Source organism: Helianthus annuus, chromosome 16 (assembly GCF_002127325.2).
Source record: "Helianthus annuus cultivar XRQ/B chromosome 16, HanXRQr2.0-SUNRISE, whole genome shotgun sequence".
In the NCBI taxonomy this organism is placed as follows: Eukaryota; Viridiplantae; Streptophyta; class Magnoliopsida; order Asterales; family Asteraceae; genus Helianthus; species Helianthus annuus.
The window spans coordinates 29,260,021-29,275,179 of record NC_035448.2 but is presented as its reverse complement, the minus strand read 5'-3'; the positions used below and the strand labels follow the sequence as shown (position 1 = coordinate 29,275,179).

General features: G+C 35.0%; 2 protein-coding genes across 3 annotated transcripts; both read right to left on the bottom strand.

Annotated features, from left to right (window-relative positions):
- Window positions 1-586: 586 nt before the first annotated feature.
- Window positions 587-1,194, bottom strand: LOC118488184. Its single transcript, XM_035985398.1, has 2 exons — window positions 673-1,194; window positions 587-625 (listed from the first exon to the last, which is right to left on the bottom strand). The coding sequence occupies exons 1-2, from the start codon at window positions 1,192-1,194 to the stop codon at window positions 587-589; spliced, it is 561 nt and encodes a 186-aa protein (XP_035841291.1).
- A 604-nt stretch (window positions 1,195-1,798) lies between these two features.
- On the bottom strand, window positions 1,799-7,348 carry LOC110915747 (probable beta-1,3-galactosyltransferase 2). Of its 2 annotated transcripts, none has more exons than XM_022160502.2 (11): window positions 6,874-7,348; window positions 5,674-5,770; window positions 5,503-5,570; window positions 5,204-5,412; window positions 4,936-4,999; window positions 4,448-4,520; window positions 4,243-4,363; window positions 3,507-3,594; window positions 3,294-3,419; window positions 3,095-3,204; window positions 1,799-2,291 (listed from the first exon to the last, which is right to left on the bottom strand). In XM_022160502.2, the coding sequence occupies exons 1-11, from the start codon at window positions 6,978-6,980 to the stop codon at window positions 2,143-2,145; spliced, it is 1,212 nt and encodes a 403-aa protein (XP_022016194.1). In that variant the 5' UTR covers window positions 6,981-7,348; the 3' UTR covers window positions 1,799-2,142. The 2 variants fall into 2 exon arrangements, with proteins under 2 accessions (XP_022016194.1, XP_035841654.1); XM_035985761.1 differs by having other exon boundaries at window positions 5,674-5,734; window positions 6,874-7,286.
- Window positions 7,349-15,159: the final 7,811 nt, after the last annotated feature.

Here is a 15,159-nt window from a genome sequence, read left to right as displayed (position 1 = left end):
TTTATTTGGACCACTTGGACAAGGAAAAACATAATAGAAAAGACTCAAATTTTAAAAAGGGCATAACTTGGTTACGACTTAAGTTTAACTCAACTGTCTCACCTGAATTTATTGATTAAATGCTCCGATTCTGTCGATCAAAGTTTTCCCCCAATTCCGTCAATATTTGATACTTTACTTTTTAGCCCAAAACACGTGATCCTTGATTGAATCCATTTACGAGTCTATTGTAGTTTTTAATTGCAATAATAATGTCATAAATTCGGTAAACCTATGGAAACTCACTATAAAAGGTCACATATTGTATTGGTTTATCTATTCATAAATATATCTACTTCTTTTGATAATTATTCTATGTGTTTATTTGCTTTCACTCTGCGTCACTAGGTGAATGAGTCGGGTCAATGCTCCATCTTGTATCACATTGTTAACCACTAAGACCAAAGCCTCGAGAACCACCGTACCATCGGACATGCAAGTCAAAAAGTCAACTGACAACATTTTTTTTTTTGAAAGGAAAACTTCATTAAAACAGGCCAACCCCGAGAAAAAGGACGGGGGGCCTAAACAAAACAACTATACAAACTTACACCACTCTACCCAAGACATATCTATACATTTCGATCTATTGGATAACCACAAAAACCCAAGCGACCTAATAGAACAAAATACCTCTTCCACTTTCGGAGATTTCCCGTTGAACACACAATCATTTCTAGCTTTCCATATTAACCAACACGAGGTTAACACAATTCCTTGGTAAGCCAAAGAAAGCTTACCCTTCAACCCACAGAAGCGATGAGCCACCAACACATCTTTGAATGAAAAAGCCATAATAAACGGAACCTTGCACCAAGAACTAATCTTTGACCAGATAGCCGTAGCAAAACTACAAGCCGTGAACAGATGATCGGCCGATTCCTCCCCCGACCCACACAACGGGCACGTCACTTCCCCGACCTGAATATTTCGTTTGCGAAGCTCCACCTTCGTAGGCAATCTCTCCATCACCGCCCTCCAAGCGAAGACGTTGCATTTAAGAGGAATCCACTTGCACCACTCCCAAATGAATCTGCTAGAATCAACCTCCTTAGATCCAACGAGCACAAAAGCCGATTTCACCGAGAATTCCCCGGAGTCCTCCGGCAACCACAACCATCGATCGTTACAATCAGAAAGGTTGACGTCACGCATTGGTGGGTAGGATTTAGGTCGAATGTCACCGGCAATTGTTGGCCACCAAACCCATCTTTATTTGGTCCTTGAATAACATTGTCAAGTCCCACTTTATGAATATGATACCATTTTCTTTCCATTAATTCCATACCTAATTCTTTTCTATATTAATTAATGCTCGATATTATTAAATTCTAGTTGACCAAATAAAGTCAAAAAGTCAACCACAAGACAAAATTTAAGGTGTAGTGTCCCTGTAGTTGCAGCAGGTTGCCTCTCACTACTGTCAAATAAATTGACCATAAAACATAAACAAAATAATTAAAAGTTTATTTCAACCTATTTACACTCAAATAAGTAAATTTGGGTTATGTTTTAATCGTTAATGAATCAAACCAGTAACATAAACCGGTCAAGTGGCTGAGGAGTGAACCCGGGTAAAACCTATTGGCGACAAAAAAATATTAATGAGCTAACCATATCTAAAACGACAGGACCAAAATCTTAACCAACTAACCAATCTAAAAAAGGATACCACTTTGAAATGAACCTGTTTTAACTAGTCACCTTAAGATCTTCCGCGGGTTTTATAACCTAAAGAAATAACTACAAATTTCAAAAATTAAAAATAATATTATTTATTATAGAATTAGAAATCACTATGGCAATTACAACTTAAACCAATATAGCCTTAAAACTGCTCAAGTGGGATTATAAATAAATTTATAATAATCAAAAATAGAAAAAAAAATGTGCAAAGAGCAAGAGCCTCTTGCTTTGCTTGCATTCCTCTATTTGTAATATTTTTGAAGAAATCTTGCATAGCAGGGCATCTCTTCAATAAGCCTCTTCACTCCAATGGTGTCAAAATATACATTTTTTTGTGATCTTTACAAACCTTGGCTTCGGTTTCTTGATCTTTATGTCTTTCCAAATTTAGAAAGAAAATGCAACAAATGAGTAGTCTCAAAATGTGGCTGACCAAACAGCGTTTTCGCCTTCGCCACATCGTTTATGTACTTCCTTCATTCTATCAACAGACCCACAGATGCCACTACAAGTCCAGTCAAATGATGCTACGCATATGTTTCCGGCTTGAGCTTTCCATTCACAATCTACAAAACATGGTACCGTTAGCCAAAATTAGAAAGTGTTGTTTGTGTCTAAGGGATGTTTGGGATTGTTAAATGTTATCGGATTATTTGCGAGTGAAGTAAGTTGTTTTAAATAAGAGTTGCATTTTTTAAACAATAAATAATTAATAATGTTAATAAAAATACTACACCAATTTAGATGTGGCAATTTCGAACCCATGTGTGTCGGTTTAGGTTATGTTTTAATCTTTAACAGGTCAAATAAAAATTAGTCGAAAAGGAAAGAGGCCAAATAGGTTGAAAGTTGGTTAAAGTATATTTTTAATGCATAAAACCCCGTACTTTTAATGGAAATCACGAAGAAAATAACTAAGGACTTTTGTTGAATTTGCAAAATAGTCCATGGACTTTATTTTTCATAATTAACAACTTTTAAAACTTAACGATAAAGTCCCGCCACCTTTTTACTAGCGCAAAAGTCCTTTTGTTGCATGATTAAATCCCTGGACTTTCCGATATTTTAAGGTTACTTATTACACGCTTAAATCCTTAAACTTTATCAGGACTTTCATGTTAAATTTAAATTTATAGGAAACTAAAAGTGAAAAAAAAGTCCATAGGCTTGTCACTTAAGTGATAATTAAAAGTCTATGCATTTCTTTGGCATCGTCGGTCGTATTATTAATGAACTTACTTGACACGCCAATAATATCGGCCCAACTGCCTCACACCCAAAAGTTACCCGTTTTGACCTATTACTAAACCCGTCCGTTTTACCACCTAAATACGTTCTATTCACTAGATCAAAAAGTTTAAAACTCTACCAGGAGGGGTCCCGCAGCATAATCTTCGATCATCAATATGCTCAACGTCAAGCCCGATAAACCATGATCCTAAAGAAACATCTTCATTTGCGTATTTGTGTAATACGTGTCTGTAATTATTTTTAACACGGTTAAAAAACCAACATATAATAGATAAATTAACAAATAAATAAATATATGAAAGCAAATGAAACTTAACTGGTTTAATGATATATAAGTAGCTAAATCTTTTGAAATGGCGTATAATTGTCCGGTGGCATGGCGGAAATACTTGTTTCCTGACTCACCAAATTTCCAATGTTCTGGTTCATGGTACCTCACTCCTCTGTTTCATCAAATATTAATAAGAAAAATGCAATAATTTTAAGTTCATTCGATATTTAAAATTCAAGATTATTATTATCGGGCTTACTTTTGAGCGAGTACTGGGCCAGACTTCATACATCCAATATATACTCTTTTCTTCTTCCTATGTCTAACTAATGTATGACCTAGTGTGGCTGCATACAAGCAAAATTCAAACATTTGGTTGTCAAATTTAGTACACAAGTAAAAAAACAGAAAAAAAAAGTCAAACTATGATCATTGTAAGTTATTGCTTTAAAATATATTTTCGACAGCCAAAACGAATTAATATCCATTTTAATGTAGAGTAAAATGTCATATTCATCCATGAGGTTTGGTCAGTTTTGCGACTTCGTCAAAAGGTTTGTTTTCCCGCATCTGGATCCAAAAGGTTTGAAATCTTGTCATTTTCATCCGGTCCGTTAACTCCATCCATTTTTCTCCGTTCAGTCAGGGGTATTTTCATCTTTTTTATTTAGTTAGTGTATTTTGAATGCTTGTACATTATGCTAAATGCTTAGTAAAAAAAGACCGAATTGCCCTTTAAATTAACATAAAAGACGAAGATACCCTGACTTAACAAAGAAAAAATAGATGGAGTTAACGAGCAGGATGAAAATGGCAACATTTCAAACCTTTTGGATCCAGATGCGGAAAACCAAACCTTTGGACGAAAGTTGCAAAACTGCCAAACCTCAAGGACGAAAATGACATCATACTCTTTAATGTATGTTTAAAGTTAGTTGTTTGACTTATTAAAGTCAAAAGTGGACTTTATGGGGAGATCAACTCATCAAAGTTACCTATGTTCACATGGACATCATCATCAACCTTGATATAAAATTCGGCATCCCACATGGTTACAGCGGTTGCAAAATATGTTTTCGTCTTCGCAGACAATTCTAGGTATCCCTCTACATGGTCCTGCTCGCAGTCATGCCGATAACGATTACTTATTGATGTTTCAACTAAAGGCAATAATTTGATATTATTTAAAAAAAGGCATACCAGTCTCAAGAAATCACCATGCTTTTTGTCTTCCGCTTCAATAGCTCGGTCCAGTATACCCCCTACCGTGGCACTAGCATGAACAATTGTAGAAATAATTCAGTTCACATATCTCACAAATAAAACATAAAAAAAAATCTAAATTATTAAAAACATAAAAAAATCTAGGCACATGAAATTCTGAAAAGTTTATGTTATCATGCTTTATTGATACAAAAGATATGTGGTTGATATATTTGGATTGACTATACCTTTAACCTTTTCCATTATTGTTACAAACTACCATTATTGTTTAAATCCTTGTTACATTATAGTTCGTAAAAATAAGCGATTTGGTACAAGTTATGATATTAAAAAGAGTTACAAAAGGTGTTCTATGTGCAGTTTTGTAGGAACAAAGGTTTGTTCGTAACGAAAGTCAAGTACAACCGGTAAAAAAGTCAACCACTCATTACAAAAGTTATAAAGAAAAAAATAAAAATAAAAACCTGTGGCCGATGACAAAACGCATTATAATGCCTTTCTCCTCCTCTAATTTTTTTCGTTTTTCACCTATATATTCCACGGTTAAAGAACCAAAGTTAGAGCAATAGATGTGGCAAAATGGGTGAATAAACATATTATTTCAATAACAATATATTGTGATAAAATCGAGTTTTATGCAATATAAATACACTATAAGTGACTTTGACATGTTTGACTTATTTGATCCGTTAAAGATAAAACGTAACTCAAATTGATTGGACTCTCACAAACCTTGAGGCATCCATGTAGCGCGTACTGAATCTCTTCTTTTACGACTACTAAAAGCGGTATTAACTCCAACAACCATTAAATACTTCCGCTTTTCAGATGAACTCCTTGTATCTTCTTGTGATATTGGCGATCCATTCACAATAGATTCTTGGATGGACCTTGCTGCAGCTAATTCCATCTCTAAGCTTGATATTGTTTTATCTAATGTCCTATAAATTAATAAAAAATACAATTTATATTAAATAAAAACATAAATTTCACATATAAAATGCTCAAAGATTTCAGATAGTAAAACTCACTGTATTGCCTCATGAGTCTTAGATACCTCCCCGAATATTTGTTTCGGGTCGCGTTTGACATTCTTCATCTGTAATTAATCAACCCAAAAACAATCAATTTTATTGAAAATGATTAGAACTAATTTTAAAATAGAAATTAATATCAATATTTTCTTGAAAAAAAAAACATACCCTTCTTAGATCACAACCTTCTGATACCAACTTTAGACCTTCAGATTCTACAGCAGTTGGTCTTGTAACAAGTTTAGAGTCAGAGACTGCCCACATTCTGTAACCAATATTTTTTTTTACAATTTTTTAATTCAACACCTTTGTAAACTACTTATAAATAAGGGTTAAATCAGGGTTTCTTCTAGTTAAACTCATCAGTAAAAATATAAAGTAACTTTGACTTTGTAGATACCAAAATTACCAACTACCATTTTTATTTATGAATTTCCAAAAAAGGGTTATTAAGCATTTTGTTTTACAACAAAGTACATATTATGATCAAGTTTTAGAAACCAATGATGGAAACATATCTTCACCAACAAACTATAGTACCAAACATCATAAATAAGATAAATAAATAAGATAAATAGATAAGATCTGCAAATTTGTTACAAAAATTAAATAAGAAAACCATATGAACCAAACCAATGTTTTAAACACCGGTATGAACCGGCTGGTTATACCGGTTAAACCGGATATCGGACACGAGTCCGGTACGATAAAGTCGGGTAAAATCTGAATACGGTATGTCTTATGTACCGGCGGTAAATCCGGTTCTACCGGTTCAAACCGTTGAACCGATTTGCATTATCTTAAAATTTTATTTTCTAATTTTAATAAAATACGATATAAAGGTAATATTGACCTTCCATATTTCCAGTAATTAACAAAATGCCAATATTTTAATATTCCATCGCTGTTGAAACGGTTATTCACCTCGTCCGATATAACATTGTTTATAAGTAATAAAAATCCTCTGAAAATACAAAATATTTTACAAGAAAATGGTTTTTATAGATAAAATCATGATCAGTTACATAAATTCTAATAGAAATTAGATTATTTTTTGAGATAAAATTGTATTTTATGAAATTATATGGTTAACTAGTTACCCGGTTAAATCGGCCGGTTCAACCGGTTAAACCATTTTAGAGTCAAATCCGGTATGATTTAAAAACCTGTTTTTAAAACATTGAACCAAACAACAAATTCTTTGAAACTTTTATAAGAAAACCATATGAACCAAACAACAAATTCTTTGAAACTTTTCTAAGAGGAATAAAATCAAAGAATTGGTATAAATCTATTTAACATAAAAGAATATTTAAAAAGTAAAAAAATGAAAACTTGTAATACAAACTATTGAGATGATGTATGTACCTATTGGTGAAGAGTAATCCAGCACAAAAACTGCATATACACAAGAAAAGTGTCCATTTTTGTGATATAAAGTTTCTTGAAGCTTGATGGTCTCCTCTGTTCTTCATGGTTTTTGTATCTTGGAAAATTGTTTCTGTTTTCTTCACCAATGAATATGATTCATTCAATAAAACTCATATCTCAGATACCCAGATGAAGCAGATGAATACCAATTTAGTTACATAAATAATTTAAAATTTTTAGATGAAGAACAGACGGAAAGAGAGAGGTTGGAGTATATAAAGAGGTTCCCTGTACTATTCTAGTTGCATCTTTCTTTATCCCTTTGGTTTGTTCTTTGCTCCCTCTCTCTATATATATACATACATATATATGACATATATATTTGTTATACATCTCTCTGTCTTCTCTTCTTTGCAGGGAAGGGACTTCCAACAGAAGTGAGGGAAGACCCACTAACTACTACCCCCTGTACAATTCAAGAATTACCAAATGGTACCTCATTTCTCGAAGGATCCATTGCAACCTATTCGTGTGAAAAAGGGTAGTTAAAAAATAATTTAATCTTATATTTGCCACAATTACTTTATAACCAGCGAGGTTAACATTTGGTTTTATTTTTTTAATTTTAAAATATGTAAGATCATAAAAGACAAAAGGGAATACAAGAAACACAACCCTTAACTACATAATTTAGAAAAATAGAAACCAACTAACGATGAATTGAAATTTTAATATAAAAATGAGAAAATTTAAATAATGAAAACGAAATAACAAATATATTAAATGTAATATTGAAAAGAAAATCGAGTAAATTTGAAACGGGTACGGATTCAAATATAACTTAAATTTTTAGGGAGATGTTAATATAAATCATATTAGATAGCTTAAAATATATTCTTTTTGTTATATATTTAAGTTATTTTATTATAATAATCTAGTAATATTTTTTAGATTCATATGTATTATACGGGTTGAATATATGATAGATTGTAAAACGAAATATCTATGTAAGTTATAGCGATAATACGCAACATATACAAATAATTAAGCAAACCATGTTATAAAAACGCACATACATAATTACACAACTTATAATAATAATAATAATTACGTAACTTATATGATAATAACACACTATATTTATTATCACGCATATACATAGTTAATCATGCTATATGCACAACACATCCACTTAAAAAGGTCTTTTTTTAAGTATAACATTAGTCTACTCAAATTAAAAAGAATATCATGCTTAAAATTAGAGAGAATAAAATACTCAGCTTTATGGTTAATTTCTTTTATGTAAATAATATTATATTATTAATAATTATAAAAGAAAATTAATTTTTAAATTTTAAGAATATTTACATGGGTATTACATTATCTACTAAGATAACAGATATATGTGTAACTATCATATATAACTTAGAACTAAGTTAGAACCCTGTGTATTACACTGGTTACTAAATATAATTTTATATACCAAATAATATGTGTGTATATATATATATATATAGGTAAAGAGTAAAATACAAATGCGCTTATCGTACGATACGTACGTGATCATCCCAGTCGTTCGATCAGGTGCAGATCTGGTGCGAATTCAATACATATCGCATGTGAAAAAATGGTTAGCATGGGGTAGTGTGAAAAATGGCATGGGGTGTGTAGATGGACAAAATCGCATGTGGAAGATTTGAATATCGCATGTGAAAAAATGGCATGGGGTAATGTGAAAAATGGCATGGGGTGTGTAGAATCGCATGTGGAAGATTGAATATCGCATGTGAAAAAATTGCTAGCATGAGGTAATGTGAAAAATGGCATGGGGTGTGTAGAATCGCATGTGGAAAATTGAATATCGCATGTGAAAAAATGGCATGGGGTAATGTGAAAAATGGCATGGGGTGTCTAGAATTGCATGTGGAAAATTGAATATCGCATGTGAAAAAATGGCTAGCATGGGGTAATGTGAAAAATGGCATGGGGTGTGTAGAATCGCATGTGGAAAATTGAATATCGCATGTGAAAAAATGGTTAGCATGGGGTAATGTGAAAAATGGCATGGGGTGTGTAGATGGAGAAAATCGCATGTGGAAGATTGAATTCGCACAGCTCGTACAGTTCGCATGGAGGTATTAAATCGCATGGGAGATGAAGATCTGACGGCTAGGGTTATCGCGTACGTAATGTACGATAAGCTCTATTGTACGTTAACCGGCCTATATATATATATATATATAGGGGACCGTTAGAATGAGAACCACCGCGAGAACCACACCGTACGGGGCGAGGTGGACCAAATTTTTTTTTCAAAAACGTAGATGCATGTATTATAAACACATTCGTAAAAAAATTTTTTAAAAAAAATGCCGTGCGTGTAGTTTTTTACACCACAAGTTTGTGGTTTACGAGTTCCGTAAATTTACGGAACTCGTAAACCACAAACTTGTGGTGTAAAAAACTACACGCACGGCATTTTTTTTAAAATTTTTTTTACGAATGCGTTTATAATACATGCATCTACGTTTTTGAAAAAAAAATGGTCCACCTCGCCCCGGATCAAGTAGTTCTCGCGGTTCTTACAACTCGAGGTGGTTCTCATTCTAGCAGCCCCCTATATATATATATATATATATATATATATATATATATATATATATATATATATATATATATATATATATATATATATAGTGGACGGTTCAAATGAGAAAAAAAAATTTGTAAGAAGAAAAAAGAAGAAGTTTCAACTAATAAGAATGCTTCATTTTACTTCATTTAATATTTGTATTAAATTAAGGGTATATTTGTGAACTTACAAAAATCATTAATTTGTATTCTTCCCCTTTAATAACTAACTAAATTAAGTTTGTAACTCCTTTTCAAAATATATAGTTTTTCCAAATTAAAAAACAACTTAATTTAAAGTGTATAATAAATTACTAGTTGTGTAGGATAAATTACGAGTTGTGTAGGATATATTTCGAGGCGTGTAGGATAAATTTCGACTGTGTAGGATAAAATTGTATAATGTGTAGGGTATATGTAGGAAAATTTTGATATGTGTAGGTTTTGTAGATCATATGTAGCATAATTAATGCTTAGTTCACTAATTAATTAAAGAGTTAAAAATTAATAATATGAGTTATAAATGAAATAGTATTTTACTAATATGCCATTTCTTCTTTTTCTTCTCACATTAAATTTCTTCTCAAATGAACCTTCCTCTATATATATATTGTTAGGGAGGATTTTCAAATGATCAGTGATTCTCAATTACTGTTGGGTTTAGTGATCCTCACTTCTGTTTGAGTTAGTGATCCTCAGAAGTATTGCAGGACCAGGATCATGGATCATCATAGGGATCCTTATACTAACGACTGTCTGCTTTGAATATGATGTTGTTTTGCAGGAGTACGAGCTTGGACTTGGTCTTGGCGATATTCCTGGAGCATATTCCATATTTATTCCGCACGTGCATGGCTGAAGTGGACGTTATGGAGTTCGTGGAGGACTTGCACAAAATGCGGAATGTTTGTTAGCTTAGATATTTTTCCATTTTTAAAGGGGATAGCGAGCTAAATAGAAAACACTTGGCTATTTTTAGCTTAACACACACACTCGTAACTGCTCTCACCAGCTCTTGACAATTCACTTGGCGATTACACACTTTTGTGCACATTACACTATAGTGATCCTTGTAATTAGCTCGTTATCATCCGAAGTTGTAATACATTTCTTGTTTAATCTGAGTTGGTGATCGGTAGTTTTGCATCACCCGAGGTTTTTTATGCCGGAGATCATTCATTGATCAAGGGCTTTTTCCTCGTATAAATCTCTGTGTCACTTGTTCATTACATTTCAGAGTGATCCTTAATATTGTTCATTGATTCAAGCATCATACCTCACAACAGAAAGTTTGGTTGCATTATCATTGCCTGATTTTTGACCAAAACAGTTTGGCGCCCACCGTGGGGCAATTGGTGCTTCATTCCTAAGGAATCCTCGTTTTTGTGATCATTTCGGTTCGTTACAACCAAGAAGATGGATTCTTCAGCGAAGAACACTTCAAGTGCAATGTCTGCGGTCAATTCATCCCAGGGCGTTCCACCTTTGCCTCCACCACCTTCTGGATCCCAGAAGAATGCTGAAAAGAAACCGACTCCTATTTTCTCAAAACCTCCAACTTCTTCTGCATCTTATACTCCTACTACTAGTGATCTTTTTACTTTAATTTTGCAGATGAAGGATCACATACAGCAGCAGGATAAGACTAACAAAAGGATTCTCAGAGAAATTGGAGATATCAAGAAACAGAAGAGATCGGCAGAGGATCATTCCCCATTGATGCCCAGATCCTTGAATTTCGACACTCCGGTCATAACCTCTCAGCATTCTGCAGCTCCAGATGTCCAATACTTGGGTGGAACAAGAGGAATGCACTACGGATCCTCAGCAACGTCTCAGGCCTTAGGATCCTATTTTCAACCAGCAGGATCCTTATCTCAGCATCAAGGATCCTTCGTCAGCTCAGGAGGATACATGGGGACGCAGCAGGTTCAAGGATCCTCTCAGGTTCAAGGATCCTCTCAAGTTCAAGGATCCTCTCAGGTTTTCGGATCCATGGATTATCCTCCAAGACCCCCATTCATAGTGCATCAAGGATCCAATGCTCCGCAGGATCTAGGATCCTTAAGAAGTTTGCAACCTGGAAATTCTGATGTCCATCAAGGAGACTTCATTCCAATGCAAACCATTGCTTCTTCTGGTCCTTCGATCATACCAGAGCCCCGTCAATATGGATTCACATCCGGGATTCCAGCCTTGAATCCACTGGGAGGTAACACTTTCAATAATTCTTATACCACTAACCATGGCCTTATGCAGGATACAGGTATCAATCAAGCTAGGGCTAGAGAATTACAAAAGCTCAAGGATATGATATCCAGTGTTCCAGGGGTAGTTAAGCCTATTCCTGAAATTGTAGATGGGAGCCATAAAATATCTCGTTTTGCACCACCTATTTGTGATGCTGAGATACCCAAGAGGTTCCAGATACCAACCATGAAGTTATATGATGGCTCCACAGATCCTGAAGAACACATAGCTCAATACAGAGAAAGGATGGAGATTAACCCCATCCCAGAAAGGTTAAAGGAAGCATGTCTATGCAAGGGATTTGGATCCACCCTCACAGGATCAGCTCTTAAATGGCTTCTAAGTCTTCCTCCCTACTCTATTACTTCATTTGCTAATCTAGTTAACTTGTTTAATAACCAGATTTCTTGTAGTAGAAAGTTTGAACGATTAACTAGTGATTTGTAAGGATAACACAAGGTCAGAAGGAATCACTTAGAGATTATATCACTAAGTTTAGTAAGGAATCCTTAGATATCCCTAACTTGGATATAGCTACGGCTGTAGAAGCCTTTAAAATAGGTTTGCTTAGTGATTCATTATTCTATGATGATCTTGTTATGACTCCATGCAGGAACCTCGATGAAGTAAGAACCAGGGCCCTTAGGTTCATCCGGTTAGAGGATGACAAAAGGATCCAGGAAAGATTAGCAGGATCCTCAAAACAGGAAAAGCAAGGATCCTCTTTCAAGAACAACAAGTTCAAATCCTACAACAAGTCTGATAACCAGAATGTGCATGCAGTTGAACAGGAAGAGGATGAGGAGGATTATCCTCCAATCTCTGAATACTGTTTTTCTGTTGATAACAATGAACTGATTCTTGCAATGCAGAACTTAGGTGAGAAAGCTAGGTGGCCAAGAAAAAGTGATAAACCAGCTGCTACAAAAGACAAATCAAAATGGTGTGCTTATCACGAGGATTTTGGGCATCTCACTGAAGAGTGTATTGCACTAAGAAAAGAAATTGGTTACTTGTTAAGCAAGGGGCATTTAAAGGAACTTTTGGTACGAAAGAAGTCGAGAACCCAGGATCCTGAAAGGATCCCAGAAAAAGCTCCGGCACCTCCAGCAGATGCACAAGTTATAAACTTCATTTCTGGAGGATCAGACATTTGTGGTACTTCCTTTTCAGCAGCTAAAAGGCATGCCAAAGAAACCAAGATGGATAATGGAGACAGACCCATTCGAACATCTAGTGTTACCAAGGATAAAGTCATAACTTTTGACGAGGATGATCGTGTTGACATTCAGGATCCTCATCATGACGGTCTTGTTATTACTCTTTTTATTTCTAACCATTTTGTTCGCAGGATCCTTATAGATGGAGGAAGCTCTGTGAACATCATCCAGCTTGATGTCCTTAAGAAGATGAATATTCCTGAATCTGATATCATACCAAGATCCTCAGTGCTTGTGGGATTCAGTGGGGAGACCAAGAATACTCTGGGGGACATCAAACTCCCAATCTATATTGAAGGATTACATTCCTATCAAAAATTTTGTGTTATAGATTGCTTATCTTGTTGTAACGTTATCCTTGGCAGGCCATGGATACATGACATGAAGGCAGTCCCATCTACCTATCATCAGTGTGTAAAGCTTCCAAGTCCATGGGGAGTGGTGAAAATCGAGAGTGATCAGCAAGAGGCTAAGAATTGTTATACATCATCAATGAAGCCAGCCTCAAGACCAAGGGAGCAATAGCAATTAAAGTATCCTTCAAGAGATGTCTTGGAGGCAAGAGAACAGGGTGTGAAAGAAATCCTTATGGATCCTCATGATCCTGAATCCAAGATTTACATAGGATCATGGATCCTTGGCAAAATAGAAGAGGATTTGGTATCCTTCCTCAAGAGAAGAAGATCTACCTTTGCATGGAAACACGAAGATATGACAGGTATATCTAAGGATATAATTACTCATAAACTTGGCATTGACAGGTCATTCAAACCAATCCATCAGAAGAGGAGGAAGTTTGCACCAGAAAGAAATGCCATTATCCAGGAGGAGGTAGAAAAACTACTCCGAGCAGGTATGATAAGAGAGGTTAAGTATCCAAGATGGTTGGCCAATGTGGTTGTTGTTCAAAAGAAAAATGGAAAGTGGAGGGTATGTGTCGATTTTACTGATTTAAATAAGGCATATCCCAAGGATCCTTTCCCATTACCCCACATTAACTCCATGGTGGATGCTACCGCGGGTCATGAACTGTTAACTTTTATGGATGCTTCATCTGGATTTCAACAAATTCAAATGGAACCACCTGATCAAGAGGATACAACCTTTATGGCCCCAACTGGTATATATTGTTATATTGCTATGCCATTTGGACTAAGAAACGCAGGTGCTACTTATCAAAGGCTAGTCAACATGATGTTCAAGGATCAAATTGGACACACTATGGAAGTCTATATAGATGACATGGTGGTTAAGTCTAAAAAAGTTGAGGATCACCTTAAAGACCTGGAGGAAGCATTTAATATCCTTGATAAATTTAATATGAAACTAAATCTTTCCAAGTGTCATTTTGGTGTTAAAGTAGGTAAATTCCTAGGCTATATGGTGACAAAGAGGGGCATTGAAGCAAGTCCAGAGCAAATCAAGGCTATTGTGAATATCAAATCTCCTGCCAATGCTAAGGATGTGCAAAGATTGACAGGCAGGATCGCAGCCTTGAACAGGTTCATATCCAAGTCCTTAGAAAAGTGCAAGGAATTCTATGACATCCTGAGGAAGAACAAGAAATTTGAATGGACTGAGAAGCATGAAAGTGCCCTCAAAGCTCTTAAGGATTACCTATCCTCAGCCCCCGCCTTGATGAAACCAGAAAAGGGAGATATATTTTCCTTATACTTAGCGGTATCCTCAAAAGCAGTAAGTGCAGTCCTTGTTAAGGATCACCAAGGTACACAACATCCTGTTTATTATGTAAGTAAGAGTTTGCTTGATGCTGAATCCAGGTATTCACATTTAGAAAAACTTATCCTTGCTTTGATTATGGCATCCACTAAATTAAGACATTATTTTGAAACTCATGCCATTATTGTTAAGACTAATTTTCCAATTAAGAATGTTCTCAGGAAACCTGAAATGTCAGGAAGGATGGCTAAGTGGGCAGTGAAGCTCAGTGCTTATGATATAAGATATGAGCCTAGAACAGCCATTAAATCCCAAGCCTTAGCTGACTTTGTGGCAGATTTCAGTAGTGACTTGCAAAGGGAAGCTGAATTAGAAGTCCAATAGCTAGAGGAAACTAAGGATCCTTGGATACTCTACACTGATGGAGCCTCTAATGTTAAAGGAATTGAGCTTGGAATACTACTAAAATCGCCACAGGGGGACATAATACCCCACTCTATAG